Below are 23,028 nucleotides of genomic sequence, written 5' to 3'. Positions count from 1 at the left end.
TTCGCATATATAATATTATGAAAGTACAGAAGATACAAGTAAAAATTGTACATTATATATATCCGATACTTGACGAGAATGTCTCACTGCGAAATATCATGAATTCAGAATCGGAACAAGACAATGTATAGGAGCAACAAAGCTCTTATTCACGGCAACAAGAGGACTCTAATGAATATGCATATATGTGTAAGCTGTAGCTTCAGTTATGCTTGACCCGCAGGTGATGTAAGCAAGGTTTCGTGAGGGCAGCAGGGCTTGCTTGAAGCTCCATGAATTTCTCGTATGTCATCCCAATGTATTTTGGGGCTTGGCCTTCTCTCTCTAACAACTCTGGGATTGGTAAAGCTGGTGTGTCCAGTGAGGGTCCATGGGGCACAGCTATTGATATCCTTGTAGCTTTGTTGTTCACAACAGCCCTATGCCATATGCTCTTGTACTTGTCGTTTGTCAAAATCTGCCACAAAAAAAATTAACCATACACATAAATCGTCGGTACTTAATTTATGAAAATAAGTAGAGAATTATTAGATTGTAATTCTTAGATAAGATGGGTTTTAGATTTAAAAAAAGTTGGGTGTTATTTTGGTACCTGCATTTGGTCACCAATGTTAACAATAAAAGCTCCCGGAGCAGCATTCACCAACACCCATTGGTCTTTGTGCTTGACTTCAAGGCCACCCATCTCATTCTGAATGAGGAGGGTCACCAGTCCATGATCAGTATGAGGAGGTAGACCGATTGCTTTATCGGGCTGTGGGCACGCCGGGTAGTAATTCGCGGCCAGAATTTGTAAGCCACGGTCCCAGTTCATGGCCTTTGTTATGTAGTCCGCCTCCAACCCTAAGCTCTCTGATATTCCCTTCAATATTTCTGTGGCTACTTCTCGGGTTCGTTTGCTGAACTCCAGTGAAACCTCGCTGTATCCAGCAGGTTTGTAGAGTGAGTTGAACTCAGGGTGGGCTATGACCTTGAGGAAATCCCTCCAGAGATGAACTTTTTCAATGTTGGCGTTGAAGCTGGTGCCGCACTTGATTGGATCCAACAGGTTCCTTGTTTGGAACTCCTTCTTCTCCTCCTCCGGCAGATCAAAGAATCTATGACACGCGTCTATCATTGATTGCTTCAGGCTCTCTGGTACACCGTGGTTGGTCACCTAATAATTCCCATATATATAATTTATGCTTAATTAGCTTTCATCATGAGAGTTGTAGATACGCATATGTGATGTATATGTAGTACGTAGGTAGGTATGAAAATGTTCTCATGTCCAACTTTCACAGTTTGACAAATACTTTGTTGATATAAGTATATATTTGTATAAGTCTGACAACAAACATTACTATAAATATACCTGGAAGAAGCCCCATTCCTCGCAAGCTCTGCGCAGCTCTTGGATCACTTTTGCTCGTTGATCAGGAGATCCCGACGTGAGAAGGGCAAAATCAATGATGGGGATTGAGTGCTCTGGGTCGTTTGCATCGCCTTGTTCATTAGGATTTTTGATATACGTGTACTCAGAAGGTACAAAAGTGAGGGAAGCTGAGTCAGCTAGTATTTTGATGCTTGCCACTTTTGGTACTTCATGGCCATTAGATGCCTCCATTGAAGTAACTGTAGGTGCCATTGAGAGAGAGAGAGAGTGAGAGAGTGAGAGAGAGAGAGAGAGAGAGAGAGAGGTGGGACTGAGCCTTTGAGAGTGATATTTCTGTATATTTTTTAGTGAGAGAGAGAAGGTGTTGGGCAGTTGTGGAGGTATTGAGAGAAAAGTAATGGGTATTTATAGCACAGGATGTACTGATTTTACACATGGAGGATTTCTACATGGCGGCTGTTATTTTAATGTTGCCCAACATCACAAGTTCTAAAATTTTTACAGAAATAAGTTGGCTAACGCTGACCAAGTTCCAAAATCTTGTCAAGGCAGAATAAAATATATATATTTTGTAGTTAAACCTGTATGTTCAGATGAATCAATAAATCTACTGGTGAGTGCTTTTACCGGCAGCAGATGCTTCTGCAACGCGTTTTTATGTTTTTATTTTTATTTTTTTGGTTTTTTGAAATGAGAAAGTGTCGGTATTTTTAGGTAGAATGGTCAAAGTAAATTTTAACATAGGACAATAACGCGTATATCAAAGGAAACGTTTTTGTTTATATTTCAAATTGGACATTTTTGTCGTACGATTGTTGAGTAGTTGCGTGTTGGATTTAATCGGATATCTACCTTTAAGAGTGTAAAAGATTTTTTGGTTTCTACACCGGTTGCTAATTCATTTTGGGTGGTAGGTTCACATTCTTCGTGTGGCAGTTCATGTTCCACATCCAACTACAGCACATGCTCTCACGTCATTTAATAATAACTTTCGATATATTAGGGGTAGAAGACAACGCACTCGAGGAGCGGGTGTTGAAAGTATCACTTCAAGTTATGTAAGTTTAAGCGCAAGACCTTAAAATATTTGCCTTTTCACGTTTCTAATTAATTTGATATTGAATGCTCACATTCTAATATATTAAAAATTGAATCCATAATTAATATAATTGAACCAAGAAAAAGGAAGTGACAAGATTGATGTTGGAGAGATGAGAGAAAATTTGAGGGAACATATATAAAATAAATAATTTAGACTGTAATTCTTTTTTTGAGAAGAAGATCAACTCCATTAATATCTTATTAATATTATAGAAGAACCTGCATGACAACAATGGCCTCATTAAAACCTTATCAAGAAACCCCAAGCAAGAAAAAAGTACCACATATACAACAGACTAACAAAAGAGTCCAAACAAAACCAGAATCACATAACAGAACCCTCTAAAACAAATCCAAATAAATATTTTTACTTATGAACGGTATGCTTGAACTTGATCAGAAAATTACAAAATGTACATAATGGCGTTCACTTTAGATTTTGACTATTGCACCAGCCAGTACAAGTGCCCAATTACTACTCACCTACGAATGCCCTGTGTTCCTCGAGGTCAATAATTGTAGTCCTGATGATATTTTCAAAAACCCAACTAATCAAAACAAGCCAGCCAAGAAAAAGTATAATTAAGGATCAGAAGAAACGCCATAAAAAAGCTATTAAAAAACAAAACACAATGGAATATATGATCTGTGCGTATTAACTTTTACTTTTTCAGGAATTTGTGTGATTGGGTCCCCACGGGTTGGTAACAGATGCTTTAGGAAACGGTTTTGTGAAAACGTTAATCCCTAAAATCCCCCTGTCTGTTTTTTTCCTTGAACTTTTTTTTAAAAATTAATAAATAAAAATCGAACTCTTGTTGTATGTGTGGGAAAGAATATTCGGTCCTTGAAATTTAGATACCCTAACGTTTCTTGTACGCTAAATTGTCCTGATGAGGGAGCAAAATTTTAGAAAGTGCCTATCTGAAATTGACAAATTATCATATTGTTATTGAGATGACTCCTTTTATAGCTCGTGTCCTTTGTACTCTTTATTCTTATTTAATAAAATTCTGTCACCTTTTTATAAATAAATAAAAACTATTACATGATATAAGTTTCAAAACAATACATTATTACATTGTTGTATATCTGATGACCATTTTCAAACATGAATAAAAATGATGCAATCCTTTATGTGTCTGGAAACTTTTGAATGGGAATGTGTGTTGGATTCTTCCACTTTCATTTCGCAAAGTAAACAATATTTACGAGAAGAATTTTTCTTATGAAAGTTCCTCCACAGATTAGTTCACAATGCACGTATACATTTGCGTGCAAATTAAATGTAAAACCTTCTTCTTGTTTCAAAATGGGTAACTTCTAGAATGTTATCCCAAACCGTGACATCATGTGAACCAATTCTAACCACAAAATGGTGACCCTTCTTTTCAACTTCTAAATCTCAAGCGATTTCAGCTGTCCTCCTGTCACCTGTGTTTGTGAGTTGACAGGAACATGAATATAAGTCAATCAAACAGCCCCATTTATTGGACTTATAAGACGAGAAAACTAAAAGGGGTTGTTCATATGGGGGTGTACTAAGTGGTAAATTAATAAATAAATATCGAACTCTTGTGGGAAAGAATGTTCGGTCCTTGAAATTTAGATACTCTATAACGTTTCTTATAGGTTAAATTGTCTCGAGGGAGCAAAATTTTAGAAAATGCCTATCTGAAATTGACAAATTATCATATTATTATTGGGATGACTTTCTTTACAGTCTGTGTCTTTTGTACTCTTTATTATTATTTAATAAAATTCTATCGCATTTTTGTCAAAAAACTCTTACATGGTATAACTTTCAAAACAATAAATTATTACATTGTTGTATATCTGATGACCATTTTCAAACATGAACAAAAATGATGCAATCCTATGTGTGTCTAGAAACTTTTGAATGGGAATGTGTGTTGGATTCTTCCACTTTCATTCCGCAAAGTAAACAATATTTGCGAGAATAATTTTTCTTATGAAAGTTCCTCCACAGATGAGTTCACAATGCACGTGTACACTTGAGTGCAAATTAAATGTAAAACATTCTCCTTGTTTCAAAATGAGTAACTTCTAGAATGTTATCCCAAACCATGACATAATGGTGATCCTTCTTTTGAACTTCTAAATCTCAAGCGATTTCAACTGTCGTCCTGTGTTTGTGAGTTGACAGGAACAGGAATATAAGTCAATCAAACAGCCCCATTTATTGGACTTATAAGACGAGAAAACCAAAAGGGGTTGTTCATATGGGGGTGTACTAAGTGGTAAAATCTCCCAAAATTGTAACGTGGCCTTTTAAGATAAAAATCCTCGCTTGAAAAAAACAAATTATTAAAAAAAAACCAGATAGTAACTGGTGGACTCATGAATTTTTTAACGGAGGTGCAATTTTGAAATACTAAAAGCTTTATTAAAAAAAAAGTAAGAGGGAAAGCACCTGTGCTTCTTCTTCCTCCTATGTGTGAAGTTATATTTTCTTTCTTTCTATTATCAAAAGAAAAGGATGTGCTAATTAAGTCATGTTCTTTCATTATAAAAATAATTTGTTGAGGAAAGAAAAGAAAAAGTGTGTCTACGTTTAAGAAAAGCAATTGAATTGCCGTCTTAAGAAAGAATTCCCGGATTGCAAACTATCTTCACCAACGATTAATTTAACCCAAACAATTAATTTTAAAAGAAGAAAAAGAAAGCTTGTTAAAAGCCCTTTTGTTTTATAGCCTTTTATCATTTTTTTAAGCAGCCTATCAGAGTTGTTAAAGCCCACGACGTCGTTTTGGCCAGGATGTTTAAAAAAAACACGTTGAGCGAAGAAACAGCCCAGCGCCTTCAAGCCTTGGTTGAGGCAATTCGTTGAACACATGGAGTGTACCATGAAACCTTAGCAGAGGGGCAATATGCAGTGCGTGAAGAGGCTTCTCCGGCGAGAGGAGGTGCACCTCCTTGAGCCTTAATAGGTCTGTCAGTGTCAACAGTTACCAAAGAGAAACACCACTAAAAGATATTTACTAAAACATGACATTGAATATATACATGGCAACAAAATAAATAAATATAAAAAACCATTCCACCGAAAGATAAATTGTTAAATATCTTTTTAGTCATTGCATTTTAATTTGGAATATATTTTTGTTACTATGTTTCGAGTTTAGCCTTTTTTTTGGTCAATATTTAGAAGGGGGAGGGAGGAGGTGTCATTGGGGTTTCAACTCGAGACCACTTATATGCAGACAAATACTCTTACCACTAAGCTATGGACCTGTTGGATTGAGTTTAGCCAATTTAGTCACTCTATTCTGCAAAGTTTGCATTTTGAGTCACTTGGCATGAAAAAAATATTTAAAACGTGTGTTAACTAATTAAAATTAATTAAACAAAATATTATTTAAAAACTTGGGAACTTGTATTAATACTAAAAAACAAACCATTAAAAGATACGATCTACTATTTTGTCCTTTGGATGTGGTGGGGTGCCCTTTTCTTAAGAGCAGTCACCTCGAGTTGTCCTACGGTGTCCTTTTTGTGTAGAAAAGAGTAAAAAGTGAAACAAAATATGCGGGTGGTAAGTGGATTCAAAGAGGTTGGAGTTGGTGATAAGGAACGGGAAAAGGAAATGGCAATTCACGTGCCTTGAATAATATTATTAGAGTTGTTCTATTTTCATTCATGTCCTAATTCTCCATCCCACTCACTTTATCTTCGCACCCGCTATATAAATTTTAAAAAACATAATCTTATCTCTCAATCCACTATTACTTTTAAAATGCTCATTATTTTAACACCAACCAAGTAAATAATAATATATTATTAATTAATAAATAAACAATATAATTTTTTTTTTAATTTAAAAAAAAAGACTCTTTGTCACTCTTTCACCCTAGCCACAAAACCCAACCCATATGTTGTGCTTCATTCTCTCTCTCTCTCTCTCTCTCAGTTGAGAGGTGCAGACATTTGAGAGCCAAGAATTGCTGGGCTGATTCAAATTTGAGTTAAAGGTCCTTTCATACTATTGCTACTGAAAATTTAGGGGTGGGTCTGCTTGGGATCTTTTGCTTGTGGGGTGGTGACTGTTGCCATGTAGAGATCTCGAGGGAAATAAATGAGTGATGTAAAGTTGACTTTTTTTTTTTGGGAAATAATAAGGTTTCATTTAATTGTCAAAGGTTACAGATTTGAGCGAATAAACGTGGCCTCATCAAAACCTTGCATAAGAAACCCCAATGGGAAAAACCTGAGACGAAGGAAAAAAAGTATCACACGCCCCATAAAGGCTACAAACAAAAAACTCAAAACAAAACCAAAATAACAATGTCAACGGCCTTGGAGGACCCTCTTCAAGCCAAGCATCTAAAGATACATTACCTAGAGCAAACTTAGCATGGCTACAATAAGACACAAACTGAAATCAAAGACAATAAGAATATTCAACTCGATCATATGCCATGCTGACATCAAGGTTCACAACAACCTCTCTGGCTCCTTTATTTGTTTTTTTTATTTTATTGAATGCATGGGCTCAAAAGCAAGAGATTATTAGTAATGGACCGGACATGAACAAAGGCGTTTTAAACACTAGAAATCACTTCAGGCAAAATGATCACCAAAAGATTAGCTAGAGTCTTTGCACCAAATCGGGATCTTGAGTTGGGTTCCCAAGCCCCCTCACGTCCCAATCCATTATTGAAATTGACACATTCCAATCCATTAGAGCAAGCAAATTTGACTCATTGAACACTAGGTTGAAGAGCAGAAGTTCCAGAATATAGTTTATTTGGTCTACTAAATATTATTAAATTTCCTAAAATATTTAATTTGTTTTTTTTTTTCTTGGATTTGAATTGTTCTGTAGACACTGTAATAATTGTTCGTCGCATATGGTTAATGGTTTTTGAAGAAGTATCTGGTTTTTGAAGAAGTAGTATACATTAGTCTTAGAGCAGGTGGCCTTGAATCATTGCAGTCTAGAACATAGATAGAGGTGTCTCAGAAGCATCAGAAGGGAAATGAATGTAACTTTGCACGTTATTTTCTTCATTTCAGCAACTTGACGCCAGACCTTTCGTCAGACGTGCATCCCACACGTGCATGTTATTACATTAACTTTGTTTAATGTAAGCAGTAGGCCCACACGTGCACCGTGCATCCCAACAAAGATTTAATTTGTTGTAATTTTATATATGGATTGTTGGTCGTCAGACCTTTCCTCACATGCAGAAACTTGACGCCAGCAGAGGACGGTGGACAGAAGACACTACTACGAAAAGTGAGAAAGACGACCAGAAAAAAACGACGGTAGAACAAAATACCATCGTTGTGTTTAGAAAGACGACAATAACAGAAAACCGTCGTGGATAAGTTACTTAAACACCTAAAAAATGGAGGTTCGCTTGAATATTTTTTTAAAACGACGCACCCAAATACAAAAGCGTCGTCTTATTAAAAAAGTTTTCTTCATAGTTAAATTCTGACCCAAAAACAACGACAGTAGGTATGAAGCCACCGACGTAGAAAGTAAAGACGACGGTTCAACAAAACAGCCGCCGTGTTAACTCCTACATAAGCATGATCAACTTTTCTTAGTCCGCGTCGTATAATATTACGGAATCCAAGTCGGTATATTACAAAACAACGTCGTGTTAAATCAATGTACCACGACGCGAAAGATAAATTTATCGACTTATTATTTGAGAGTGTACTACGACGGTACCTACAACACTACTGTTGTATAGAGTAGTAGAGAACTACGACAGCATAAGAGTAGATAATGACGTCTAAATTAGAATATCTACGTCGTATTTATTATATATCAAGACGTATTAATGTTGTACACGACGACGGTCGTAAAAGTAAGTAATAACTACGTCGGTTTGTTCAATTAGGGACGTATAATATTTATTTACCACGTCTTGAAGTTAAAATTACCGTCGTATTTATTCGATTTATACGTCTGCCTTCTCTGTAAACCGCCGTCTTAATTTTTATTGCTTTTTAAGTTTTTTTAAAATTTTATTTTGGTAGCCTACGACGATAGATCAACAAAATGACAAGAACTGAGAAAAATCACGACAATTTATATAGAAAACCGTCGTCACAAGAAAATTAAAATGAGATCCCAAGAGGTATGAAATCTTACCAGTGAGATCTTTGGATCCTGATCATAATCGAACCACTAAAGTGACTGTTCAGCTCCAGGAGACGATGTTGAAGGCCCCAAATTACCCTTCAAATGGTTTCTAGTGGACACTTTAGCTTCTATCCATTTGAAATCTGAAATGTATTATGAGTAATCTCATTCGCCCGAGTTCAACAAGTGACTGTTCAGATTTCAAATGGATAAGAAGCTAAAGTGTCCACTAGAAAGGTGAGAGAGAGCACATGGCCAGAAGAAGTTGGAACTGAAACTGAAAGAACACGTGAAAAGCCAAAAACTTATACAAAATATCTTCAAAAACCATGGCGGTCGTTATATAAATACGACATTTAATAGTTACCCGACCAAATTTTCTTAGTCGTATAATTTCAAAGGAATCCACGTCGGTATATTACAAAACTTCGTTGTATTAAGTCAATGTACCACGATGGTAAAGATAAATTTATCGAAATTTTTTTCAAAGGGTACTACGACAGTATCTATTACTCTACTGTCCTGGTAAGTTTCACTAACCACGTCGGTTTGTTCAATTAACGACGTATAATTTTACTTTACCACGTCGTGAACTAAAAAATACCGCAATATTTATTTGCTTTATACGTGTGACCTAATCTGTAAACCGACGTCTTAATTTTTATTGCTTTTTCAGATTTGTTTCTGGGTTTTTTGTAGCTTACGACGGTAGATCAACAGAATGACAAGAATTGTAAAAATCACGACGGTTTATATCGAAAACCGTCTTAACAAGAAAAATAGAATCAAATCTTACCATTGGGAATTTTGTTCCTCATCATAATCGAATCACTAATGTGAGTGAGACAATTTTTTGGAACTTGACGATGTATGTGTCTTTGTGTCTTTGAGATACACAAAGGCACATACACGTCAAAATCCAAAAAATTTGCCTCTGAAATTTGACGACAGCAGCCACACATCAACATCTAAAACATTTGCTTTCAGAAAGACAATTTTTTAGAAGTTGATGATGTGTGCGTGTTTGTGTCTTTCAGATACACAAACGTGAACACACATCAACATCCAAACTATTGCCTCCAAAGAGGTAAGACAGAACCAAGGGCAAGAAGAAGTTGGAACCCTAATTGAAAATTGAAAGTTAAAGAACGCGTGAAAAAATCATATTTATACAAATAATCTTCAATATCCACATCGGTTCTATTACACGTAGCGACGTCTAATTATAATAATCCACGTCCGTGGGTAATAATCGGGGTCATATAAATATAAATAACCACGTCATTTTCGTAAACTAAACCCATCGACTTTTAAAACAAACAACGTCGGTTATGCATAAAATGACGACGTGGTAACGTATAATATCACTTCTTCCAAAGTATACTTTTGACGTGTAGTGCCCAGAGAACCACGTCGTTTTCGGAATATCGAAAGAAGTCGTTGACTTTGAATTAACCATGACGGTCTACTAAAATAAGGATTCGTTGCCTTTAAATAACCACGTCGGTTTCCTAAAACTAAAGGTCGTTGACTTGCGAATCACAACGACGGCTCTAGATAAACAAGCGCCGTCATAACATATAATATCAGGGCATCAAAGGTAAACTTCTGTCGTGTAAAACTTAAATAACCACTTCGGTTTCGGAACTCCAAAAGTCGTTTGGCTTTATTAATAACCACGTCAGTTACTACTTAGTTTTTGTCGTTTTAATTACATACTAGGGCGGTTTTTAACAAAACCGTCATGTTATTGAACTATGGGAAAATATATAAACTTTTTTGTCACCTGACCTAACGTTTTACGTTCTTTCTCACCGATAAAATAACTCAGTTCCCAAAAGTGGCTTCGTAATCATCATCGTCTGAATCTCGTCATCGTCATCGTCTTCGTCCCCAAATCACCAAAGTTGACGTCGGAAGGAAACTTTGTTTGCACGCCAAAGGTTTTTTTCTCAATCTCTTTTCTTTTTTTTCAATTTCATTTGAAGAGGGTTTTGAAAGAACGAGTCTGGAAACAAGACTTCGTTCAAAATGACGAAATCTTTCACTGGTTTGATTAAATTCATTGGTCCATTACTCTCACAACGCCTGAAGACGACGATTTTGTCCTGTTTACAACGGTTTTGTGTAGTTGCAAACTACACGATGGTGGTTAATAACCGTCGTGGTATAAAATTAATACGTCAACAACCAGATAAAACTGTCGTCTAGTTTGAGAGAGAACTCTGAGGTTTTTACTGTATCACCTCGTATTAAGACAATAGTTCTGTCTTGTTTGCGAAGTTAGAATCGACACACCACGACGGTATTTAATGCAAACTGCACGACGGTGGTTAATAGCTATCGTGGTATAAAATTAATACATCGGCAACAAGATAAAACTGTCGTCTTGTTTTCGATGTTTTAATTTGATAAACCACGGCAGTGGTTATACTTAGTCACCGTCATCATGTGATAATTAATACGATATGAACAAGATAAAACCATCGTCTTATTTTCGTACAATCTTGGGAGAGAACTGTGTTGTAACTCGACGGTTTTTATTTTTGCCGTCGTTTGATTTTTCGTACGACGACGATGATATTTTACAACTGTCGTCCTAAATTAAATATCACAGCGGTCTTTTTCTTATGTCTTCTATTTATTATTACGACGATGTGTTTAATGAACCGTCGTTGTTTCTCTTGCAGGTTTATTTAAACATGGTTTCGAAATCTCAAAGTAAGGAGGCTCAAGTGTCTAAAGGTCCTAGCAAGGACCTTGCAGTTTCAAAGGCTCAAATGGATGAAGCCAAATTAGTTCAAAGCAAACCCGCAAAGAGGATGAGATTTACTTCAACCTCTAAGAAAGACCCTATCTCAGCCACATTTGATGAGGAGCCAAAATCTACTCGCGGTATCAACACAATGATCCGTGTTGTGAAGAGGAAAATCCATAAGATTAAGGCTGTGGTTGAGTACAATAAAAAGGGCAGACCACATGGCAAGGCGACTGTTGAGATGCAGTCATACATTGGTGTTTTGGCACGCACCAGAGTCCCTCTTGTGGACAAGAAATGGACTCAATTGCCCAAGGACCTGAAGGAGCAGATTTGGGAAGCTGTTCAAATGGCTTATGTTATTGGGCAAGGGGGCAAAAAGCTGGTGCTATCGTTTGCCGCCAAAAAATGGAAGCATTTCAAGTCTACCTTAACAAGGCAGTTTATCCTTCCATTCACAAATGATAAGGAAAAGTTAAACGAACCCCCTCAGCTATATAAATTCATAGAGAAATCTCAGTGGGATGCCTTTGTAGTTTCAAGGTTATGCCCAGAATTTGGGGCTATGCATTCTGAGCAATTACAGAGGAGGGAAAAATGTGAGTACAACCATAGGTTGTCTCGAAAAGGGTATGTGGGTTTGGAGGATGAATTAGAAGAAACCATGTCCGGTGAAGAAAAATCAATCGTTCTCTGCTACAGAAGAAGGCAAGAGAAGATAAGCAGAGAAATATCCCAAATCCAAAGGTTGCAAAGAAGGCAAAATTAGTCGTAAGTCTCACTAACTCTGCTCTAAATTTGAAAACAAAGTGTTTTATTTTTGTATAGACGTCACATATTTAAATAACCGTCGTTAGAACTTAAACACCACGACGGTTTCTATTTACAGCCGTTTCAAAGATAATAGCACGTCGGTTTTTGCATGAATTAGACGTCTAGATTGATTTACTACGACGGCTTATATTCCTGAGTCGACCGTCTTTTTTTTAAGTTTTAGAACTACCCTCATTTACTCACGCACACACACTCCCTCTCTCTATCTATTTCTCTGAAATTTGTGGTGCACAATTTTTGGAAAAGAATGCATATTTTTGTTAAGTTTTTTCATCTTTGCATTAAAATATATGACGGTTTTATCTCATATAGACGCTAGAATGGGTATACAACGACGGTAATTTGTTACCGCCTTTTGAAAGGCTGTACTACGTCGGTTTTTTTTATAGAGCCTGTCGTCTTCATTGAAATACCACGATGGTACAGGTTTTTGATTTTCAGTCTAATTTTCATTTTTACAACTTTTTATTATAGGACGGTTCTCGTTCTACCGACGTTAGACGTCTTTTTTATTAAATTTTAGAACTTCCTTCTTTTTCTCGCACACACACTCTCTCTCTCTATCTATTTCTCTAAAATTTGTGTATGCACTATTTCTGGAAAAGAATGCATATTTTTGTAATTTTTATCTCTTCATTTAATTTTACGATTGTTGTTTCTCATAGCAACGTTAGAATTTGTATACAACAACAGTAATTTTCTGCCGCCGTTTGAAATTATGTACTACGTTAGTTTTTTCAACAATCCGTCGTCTTAATTGAAGTACTACGACGGTATAGGTTTTTGATTTATGGTCTATTTATCTGTTTTATAAATTTTGATTATACAACGGTTTTTTTCTACCGACGTTGGAATTGTTACACAACGACGGTATTTTATTACAGCCGTTTGAAATCAATATTATGTCAATTTTTTTAAAAACCGTCATCATCACTGAAATATTACGTCGGTTTATTTATCTATTTTATTACTGACGTTTGAAAACCATAATACGTCTGTTTCTTCCAAGAACCGTCGTTGTGAGTGAAATACCACGACGCTTTTACTTGTTTTGCATTTTATTTATGCCTTGAAAATAACAACAGTCTTTTTTTGCAATCGTCTCATTCTTTTATAAATCATCGTCTATTTCATTAAAGCCTTCACTGCATTTTAATTAGACGACCTTTCTATAGTGCAGCGACGTTAGAACATTTACACAATGACGGATATGTCTTTACCGTCGTCTATAACCTTTACTCCGTCAGTATGTTCTAGAAACGGTCGTTTATATTATATAACACGTCGGTTTGGTTGGTTTAGTTAGAGTCATGTATTTTACTTGATATACAAACTAACTTATATTTCTTTATTTATTTCTTGTAACGGGATCTCTCAAAGCTAGACACCTCTCTGTTAGCCCTATATATGCGAATTTGTCGAGACCAAGTTGAAGCCTGCTAACGAGACCGTGAGAGTTCACATTCTAGAGGAAGTGTTTGGCACTGAGTATGATACCTTCCTCTTGTGTGAAGATATTTTATAGTTTGCTTCCATGGTTGAGATTGGAGCCATAGTGATTGCAATATACATGAAGTAATCCTAGAAATCCTTTTTTTTTTTTTTTTTTTACTTTTCCCTTTCTTTTAAATTAAAATCTCATTTAATTGAATTTCATATATTTAGGTACCTATTTGACTATTTAAAAATAGCAAATATGGTAAACCTTGTTGGCCTCGTCGACCCTGGACAAGTCAGCTCTCAATCTGGTACTTTATCTTACCGAACAAAACATCTGTCAGACCACTTGAAAAACGCAGAGAGGGATCAATTTTTCTTGGTGCCTTATATAATCCATGGTTAGTCCCCTTAACTATTTAACCTATTTTCCTTGTAATATTTTTCTTTGTACTATTTAACCTATATGGATCATTATGTGTAGGGGTCATTGGGTGTTGTTAATTGTGAGACCAGCTAAGGAGACTGTCTATTACAAGGATTCATTGCCAAACCGCTCTGTTGACGAGGACATGAGAAATATAGTGAATATGTAAGTTGATTTATTCCAATCTAAGATTTTTTTTATTTGGGCATTTGAATTATACGACGGTTTTTTATAATAGCGACGTTATAATTAAAAGAGATTTTCTATTTAAACCCCACACTTCTCTTTGTTCACCCCATGTTCTAAGTTCACCCCAACTTCTAATTTAAATTTTCACAATTTCTAAGAAAACCCCACTATCTTCCCAAACTACCCTTAAATATACAGCCCAAGCTGAAAAATGAAGAAATAAAGAGTTTTTCTATTTAAACCCCACATTTTTCTTTGTTCACCCCAATACTTAAATCATTAAACAATATTTGTAGTATACATGAGATTTTGTTGTTTTCACAAGGCTGTTTTTATCATGTGATTTGATCATATGGGAAATTGTAGTTTGTTTGGTTTTGCTTTATAATGATAGTAAAAACCAATGACAACAACATTAGCAATAGGACTACGTATATGTAGGAACATGGTTCCTGTGCCCTTCATCATACTTGAAGAGATTTGCATGTTTCCTTGCTGGAAAGAGCAAGGCCGCAGCTCGGTTCCTTGACATACTGTTTGTGAGAGCCAAAGAGAAAGATGGCCCTGTAGAGGAGTTCCAATGGCTTGGTCTGATGCTGTTTGTGGCTGTGCCTTTCCTTGGAAAATTGGTAAGGAGGATAGAGACATTGAAGTCAAAAAGAGAAACCATTGGATTCAATATTGCTTTGTCTCTATCCTCCTTACCAATTGATCCATTACTGAGGCAATTTGGTACGGTTGTACATTCTTCTATTCATGCATCTCTTTAAATACGGCTTCAATTTGTTTATCTATTTTCATATTTTAGCTTTGGAAGCAATTCAGTAGAGACTACAATGTTGATATGATCCCCAAAGTATCAAGAATTAATGATGCATGTATTTCTTCTGAAAATACCTGTAGGATGTCTATATATGCCTAGAGGGGGTTAATAGGTCAATTTAATATTATAATCAAATAAATAAAAATAAACTTTGGTAGCAGGTTTGATATGGCTTATCAATCCTGAAACGTGCTGGGAATAAAATAAAAGAACACAAAGAGAATTATTTTACGTGGTAAAACCCCACCTCTGGGGAAAATCCACGGGACTCCTTAGTCCAACACAAATCCACTATAGAATAATGATTCCAAGAAGTACTCACACACTTATCCTAGACACATTCTAGATAATGTTTACCGACTTCTTCGTAACTCAACTTCTGTCACGGGATGATCTTCGACACTCCTTATGTTGAACGCAATACTGGTCACGATTGCTTCAAGCTAGCCGGAGGAAAACCGTCACCACGGTCTTGGTGCCCTCAACCGTATGAGTCACCGAAATGCACATGAATGCAATATGAATGATGAAAGTGTTTGATAAATCACCAAGTAAACATCGAACACTTGATATCTATCTCAAATATATGCACTGCAGCTTTTTCTTTTTTTTCAATTCTATATGCTCAACACAAATATTAAAAGCTCTACCTATGAAAAGAGAGAAAAGAGAGACACCCCACCTTTATGCAAAACCGTGTTCTCTCTAGTAAGAGAGAAGCACAAGAGTCCACCAAACCTATTCACTCATCACAAACAAATGCAATTCAATATGGACTCTTCAATATGTGCACAAGGTAAAAGACGTCAAATAACAAGGAGACCCCTAATCCTATTCCATTCGTCAGCTTAGGCAAGGATTGTTATTCAAGATAACAACCTTTATCAAAGTGACCAATTAGGTATTAATTAAAAGTTCTCCCCAAGTCAAAGATGATGAAAACAATAATATTTTAACTTAAAATAAAATAGAGTCCAACTAGGAAAGAATCTCAAGAGATAAAATCTAATCCTATTAAAAATAGGATAAACATAAAAATACTTGAGTGAATAGGAATCCTATAATGAATGCATGATTATGTCATGATTTACCTGTTGTCAAGTTTCTCATATGGTCAAGTCGTGCCTCGGAAGTATGTGGTTGAATGAGTTGTGCCAAAACGTCCAGTAACAATTCTTCACACACTAGTTTTCAAACTATGCTAGAGGTCTAGGAAATGACAATACAAATTTCATACTAACATCTTCCTATTGTTCTTTGATTTCTTCTTTTAGTTTTCCTTTCGTTTAATCGTCATATATAAGGTGATGATCTGTACCATTTTCTCTAGCACTACAATTCAAACATGCATGAGCCATGTTTCAGCCCTAATGAGTTTTACTCCTTTTGTGTGTGGTTGAGGCAATTACTTAAACTGATACTGTGTTCAGGATTTCAGATTCTCCATTCGATTGGCTATTCCTTATAAATTATAATTATGTACATGTATGTTGTTATTTAGAGAGAGAGGGAGGGAGAGAAAGCCAAAGTGTACAAACTAGAATAACTCTCTAGCAATCTTGCTCTCTGGCTCTGGTCTTTTACTAAATCCGGCTCTTTCCTTTTTGTGTAACTTCAGAAGCAGAGAAGATGATCTTCTAAGAATTAAGTAGGATTTTCAAAACCAATTTTTCAATTTGATCCCTGCGCTACATAAAATATAAAAAATTAATACCTCTGCTGCGATGTTTCTTGTATTTTTACTTGTATGTGTATATGCATGTCTCTGTACTTCATCTTCATAGTTAGATAGCCACTTGTGGACATTACTCTTTGTAGATCGATTGAAATTCTAAGTGAGCAGTTGTTAGGGGAAATCTCAACAGCCTTGAAGCCTCTGATTCTTCCAGAGGGGAAATCTCAACAGCCTTGAAGCCTCTGCAAATTTCTTTGGTGTTGTATTGGCTGGGCTTCTAGTAAATTTGCTGGTGAACCTTGGTCTCAAATATGCAATTATCACTGGTATTATCCTCTTCATTATATCCACATTCATGTGGAGCATCCTTCGAAACCTTAGGAAGTCTTTAAGCTCATCAAGCTGATATGACATTTGAAATTCTTCAAGTGTGTATAGATAGATTTATTAGGATTAAATATTAAGTTGAATGACCTTTTTTGTCTTTTTACACAATAATAAAACTGACAGCTTAATAAGTATTGGGGTGAACAAAGAGAAGTGCGGGGTTTAAAAGAATTTACTACGTCAGTATTTTCTTTAAACCATCGTCTTAATTGAAATACCACATTGTTTGGGTCTTTATTTAAGGACGTTTTAATTTTTTTCTGTTCAACTTTCAATTACAAACAGCTTTTTGTTATACTACGTTTTTCCTCGTTACCAGCGTTAGAATGTTACACAACGACGGTAGTTTCATACCGCCGTTTGAAATAAAATACTATGTCTTTTTTTTTTTTAAATCCGTCGTCTTCACTGATTTAAGAAGAAGGTAAAAGGCAAAATTTAAGAGATAATTTCTTTATTTTACTACCACGACTTTTTCTTTAAAAGCCGTCGTTTTTATCTTTATAACATGTAGGTTTTTTTTTTAATTTTGCAGTTTGACAAGAAAAAAGAACCAGTTCAGTATGTACAAGAACATATTGACGAAGTCAGGCTGGAATGGGCAAAATTCGTTAACAAGTAATTACAGAATGATAAGCGATGTAATTTATTTTAACAATGTTTAGGTTTATTTTAATTTATTAACAATGTACATAAATATTTTTTTTTTGTAATCAATTGAACAATCATCAAAAAAATTCTTTTTTGTTTTGAAATTTTTTTAGTTTAGGATATTAATGTCTTTAAATGAATTAAAACGACAATAAGTCATAAAAACTTAATTTAATTCCCAAAAACCGACGTCTCATGTGTTCACCGTCTTATTATAACGAGAAATATAACATCAATGGCAATTCTTAAAAATGCCATGTAACAGGAAGAAGCACGACGGTTTATATTTACCTTCATCTTGTACGGAAATATTTTGTACCGATATACTAAGTCCGTTAGTACAAACATATCGACGTCTTAAAGACATACAACGACGGTTAGCTTACAAAATTTGACGCTGTATACGTAAACAACAACGACAACAACTTTGGAAAAGACGTTTAAAATATAACCCACGTCGGTTATTCAGAACAAGCTGACGTGGTAATGTACGAACCACATCGGTGCTTGCTTTTCGACGTCTAATATGATCTAGGACGACGTTTTGTGTTGTTTAACGTCGTTGTAAAGGGATCCAACATCGGTTATGTACATTTGTCATTTGATTTTAATATGACTTGTATATTTTATTTAATTCCAAATATTCATAATAAATTCAAAACTAATTCCAAAAAATAAACTGACAACTAACATGCACTCATTGAAAGATTGTCTCTCCCCTAAAGCTTTAAAAAAATGTAATTTTAAAAATATTTTTTTATTGTATTTAATTACTAATATTCATAATATATTAAAAAAAAATCTGAAAAATAAACCGACAAATTCTATGCACTCATTGAGACAATATCTTGCCCCTAAAGGCCTGAAAAATGTAATTTTAGTTTTCAAAATTACAAGTGATAACAAAAGTCAAAAACATTTAGAGACAAAGCACAATAGTCCTTATACTTTTCATAACATAACCCTAAGGTTTATGTGATCTATTGGTGGCCATAAATTCAAAATTATGAAATCTAGATTTTAGCCTACTAATATAGAAGACTGTAATACCCCGAAAAGTTCAAGGTGGATTTTCATATTTTAGTGAAAATAATATAATTGTGGAGAATGATTATGGGTATTTTATCAAGTGATTTTGGGATTGAGATTATTAAATTAAGTGTGTTTAATTTCAAGTTGGACAAACATTACCAAAATACCCTTGTAGAAAAAAAAAAAAAAAAAAAAAAAGAAGGAGGCAACGTGTAAGCCAAGCATTTCTTCCCTCCTTCATTCTTCCCCCCTTCCCACTTACATTCTCTTCAAAAATCTGATTTTGGGATGAGTTGTAAACCTATAGTGAGTGAGTCACCTAGTCTAGCCTAAGATTCTTCTCAATCTCTTTTTCCCATTCATTGTATTATCACCCTCTTCTAAATGGATGACTCACCTAGTCTAATTAAGGCTCTTCAATCATGAATTTACTCTTATCTTCATTATTCATTGTATCATCCATTTCTTCCTCATTCACTTTAGTTTCATCCTTATTCTTCTTTTGTTCCTCTTCAAAATCCAAAATTCGTCACTTCCTTGGATCGGAAGCTCAAATGAGAAAACTTTCTTCATAAAAGTTGTTCATTTATGTGATTCCTATAACATACTCAAATTTCAGCTCAATCCGGCTAGTATAGGCTCTGAAACGTTGGTATGATCACAATAAGTTTACCATTTCCTGATTTCACAGCAGTATGCTCGGTTTCAGTTTGTTTCTGTGATTTCCTGTACTCAAATGACTTTGGTTCCTTCATCAAAGTTGTTTGAAATGCTGTCTATTATAACATATCAACATTGCAGATTGATCGGACTTCTATAGCCACCTTGGGAACGTTTAGAGTGGAACTTGTTTATAGTCTTCAACCTTAGTTCCTTCCCTCGTTTTCAGTCCAAAACACTCATATAAAAAGCTCAAAACACTATGGTTTCTTCATGATAGTTACTCCAAATTCTCCTCTTTATAACATATCCAACGATCATTCAAATGCAACCATTATAACTCTCTGAAAATTGGTGTGAACAAAACTTGTTCAATTGATTATGTTGAATTTCTTGTTTTTGATGTGTACTTTCTCTCAAATGACTTGTTCCTTATCATTCAATTGCTCCAATTAGCCACTAGCATCTCAAGTAAATGATTCTTTGAAGGCTTGAAGCTCTTCTTTTTATTGTCTCTTTGAGTACTAGTTTTAAACCAAGTGTGGTTAGAATGCCTCAAGTATATATCTTTCGAAGTGTGTTTTTGTGAAGTTCTAGATTATTTCGATGTGATTTTTGTTCCAATTTCATTTTGGGATTTTGTTACATCAAAATTAATATCTCAAGGGTTATTTCAAAGTTGGTTTTGTGCCATTTGAATTTAAATTGATGTTTGTGAAATTTCAAAGTAGAGACTATCCTGCTGGAATTGTTTTGATTCTGCTACATACCCTGTTTTGAAGTAAGTGTTTGAAAACTTCCTAAACTTGGATTTTCATGAAATTTTAATATGTTTTACTTTCTCGTATTTTCTTCAGATCTGTAAGGTTTTATCCAGTTTGGTTGTAAATTGTAATTTTGGGGATTTTTCAAAATAAAGTGTACAAACCTGAAGAAAAAAAAAGAACGTTATGCAGCCTAGTCTGTTTTGGTTTCTATTTTGACATGCTTCCTTAACCCTAATTTTTATCAAATTTTGACATCTTTAATGTTCCCATGTCTAGTTGTGATCTGGAAAGTTTTACATTATTTTGATTGGAACTCAATATTTAGTGAATTTTCAAAGTTAACGTGTTCCAACCCAAATGTTTAGCAAAACTGAAATTTTAGTTTTAAATTGATGTTTTAAATTTTCTTTATGAGTCTAAAGCCGAACCACCTGATTTTAAACATCCCAAAGAGTAGAACTATTATAAGGGGGGAATAGATTAGTTTTTCCTTAACGCTTGGTTCTATGCTTGCTTGGATGTGACGTTAAGGGAGTAACAATCGGGTCAAACAACTTGTTAGGTGTTTTATGGGGTTTTAGGTCTACGTGCGCTAATAGGTCACTCAAATTTGTTTCCTTATTTCCAATGAATTTTAATCAATAAATTATCTTAACTAGGTGTTCTACTCTGCGTACTTTCGAGGACGAAACCGCACAAGGTTAAGCTAGCTGGACATGAGGTAGGGTTTCCTGATTTCCCAATGATTGGGCTATGTCACTTTTAATCTTGGTGCTTATACATAGTACCATAAATATGAATATTATTGTTGCTTTGCTCGGTGAATATTATTTGATGTTATGTGAATATTATTATTAATCTTTTTCCGTGGATATTATTTAATGTTATGTGAATATTATTATTGATCTTTCTACGTGGATATTATTTGATGTTGGGTGAATATTATTATGCATGTGATTAAGCCTGGAATATTATTGTTATTATCTATATTATTATTATGTAGAAATAAATGATGTTTGCGCTGCATTACATATGCATCATAAAGACAGTGGTGTTTGGGGTGTGTGTGTGTGTCGTTTGAGGTATATCTAAGGGGTGGTTGAAGGCCTTAGATATATCTAAGTAAATAAAATGTGGAGTATATTCAAGTGACGGGAGTAGAGCTTGAATATACATGAGGTGATGGGAGCAGGGCCTCTAATGATAAGTGAAAGTTGAGAAATTCATAAACAAAATAAAAATGGGTTAAGGGACGGATGGGCGCTAGTTCATATTTTAGGGTATTCGGAGCCACAGTGGTAAAACGCATGGTATGGGACATGCAGGCTTGTTGCCCTAGGATATGAATTAGTGGGATTAGAAGGGAGTGAGTTCATGGCATCACCGCATATGCAAATTTATTCATCTAGTATGATTGCATAATTTGTATATCTTGTGTTGTTTGATGCATGACACTTTGATTAACTGTGATAGCTGACTTTGAAGGGATTGACGGTACTCTACTGGGCATTAGAATGCTCATACCCTAATAGATTGTGAAGGATTCAAGGCGAAGTGTGGAAGCGGGTTTCAACCAAGCTACTAGGCTTTTGTTATTGATTTGTATAATTAATATTTGTAAGTAGTCAACCGTTTGTTAAAGATCTTAGTGTGTAGTTAACTACAAGCTACTGCGACTCTGATTTTGTGATGTTAAGTAAATTTGTATTATTTTGTGGCTCTATTTTTTTATCATATCATGGTTGTAGGATTTTATTCTTATGACTATGGTATGACTCACACCATGATTCGGGAATATTCCTTATTTTCGAATCGGGTCATGACAAAGACATTGTTCTAAGGAGTCCGTAGCAATTTTCGGTTCATTTTTCTCATACTTGTGTATTTTTTTATAATTATTGTAAAATTTAGGTTTTAGGGTTTATTGAAACGACGCCGGTTTTCTCTCGCTGTTTTTGGTCAATTACACGCATTCGAATCCCAAGAAACCCAAACCAAATCTAATTATTTAATATTTAAGATGCGGTTTTTTAAGGAGCGACGTAAAAATAATGTACTACGTCGTTTCCTTTATTTGTCGACGTAGTTGCATTGTACAACGTCGGCTATTTCCTTAAACCGTCGTCGTAAGTGAACATTAAACGTCGATAGTTATGTATTTACCTTCGTCTTTGAAAAACGTGGTCCTTTGAAATTTTTGACCGCGATCTAAAATTTTCAGAATTTCCCTTTAACCCTAAAATATTTCGTTCTCTCTCTTCAGCATAAATTTTTCTTAAAGTTTTCTCTCTCTCTCTCTCTCAAAGCGTTGGGTATATTCTCCGAGCTCTCTCTCAAGCATTTGTTATATTCTCTAAGCTCTCTCTCAATATCCATGTAAGTACAAACCCTATTCTCTTTATTTAATGGTATTGCACGGCTTCTTAAATCCATAAATGTTTTCGTTGGTTTTGGTAGCTTTGGTTTCTTAATATATGTTCTGGGAGCTATATTTGGGTTCTTTTATGTTTTGGTGTTTGCGTTCTTGTAATAATAACTCTCTGTTTGGGTTCTTTTATGTTTCTTTGGCCATGGGTTCTTGGAAGAGGAATGGGGATTGGAGATTTAGACTGCTGTTTTTTGTAAACCACGACGATGGTTCATTTACTCCCGTCGTCTGAATTTTAGTTTGCATTTGGTAACCTAAAGACGACTGTTTTCTCCATTAACTGTCGTCTTTAGGCTATCAGAACGCAGAACTTTGTTCTTCAAAAGGCAATACAAATTTCTAGGTTTGGGTAGATTAAAGACG

At 35.1% G+C, this 23,028-nt stretch overlaps 1 protein-coding gene and 1 pseudogene across 1 annotated transcript; one reads left to right on the top strand and one right to left on the bottom strand.

Moving 5' to 3' along the window:
- Positions 1-1,736, bottom strand: LOC110770443 (2-oxoglutarate-dependent dioxygenase 19-like). Its single transcript, XM_088246065.1, has 3 exons — positions 1,355-1,736; positions 593-1,156; positions 1-457 (listed from the first exon to the last, which is right to left on the bottom strand). The coding sequence occupies exons 1-3, from the start codon at positions 1,625-1,627 to the stop codon at positions 203-205; spliced, it is 1,092 nt and encodes a 363-aa protein (XP_088102191.1). The 5' UTR covers positions 1,628-1,736; the 3' UTR covers positions 1-202.
- Positions 1,737-13,885: 12,149 nt separating this feature from the next.
- On the top strand, positions 13,886-17,146 carry LOC148292352 (uncharacterized; annotated as a pseudogene).
- Positions 17,147-23,028: the final 5,882 nt, after the last annotated feature.

This window comes from Prunus avium, chromosome 8 (genome assembly GCF_965620075.1).
Source record: "Prunus avium chromosome 8, drPruAviu1.hap1.1, whole genome shotgun sequence".
NCBI lineage: Eukaryota > Viridiplantae > Streptophyta > Magnoliopsida > Rosales > Rosaceae > Prunus > Prunus avium.
Note: the sequence above shows the minus strand (reverse complement) of the source record. Positions and strands in the feature narration are given on the sequence as shown.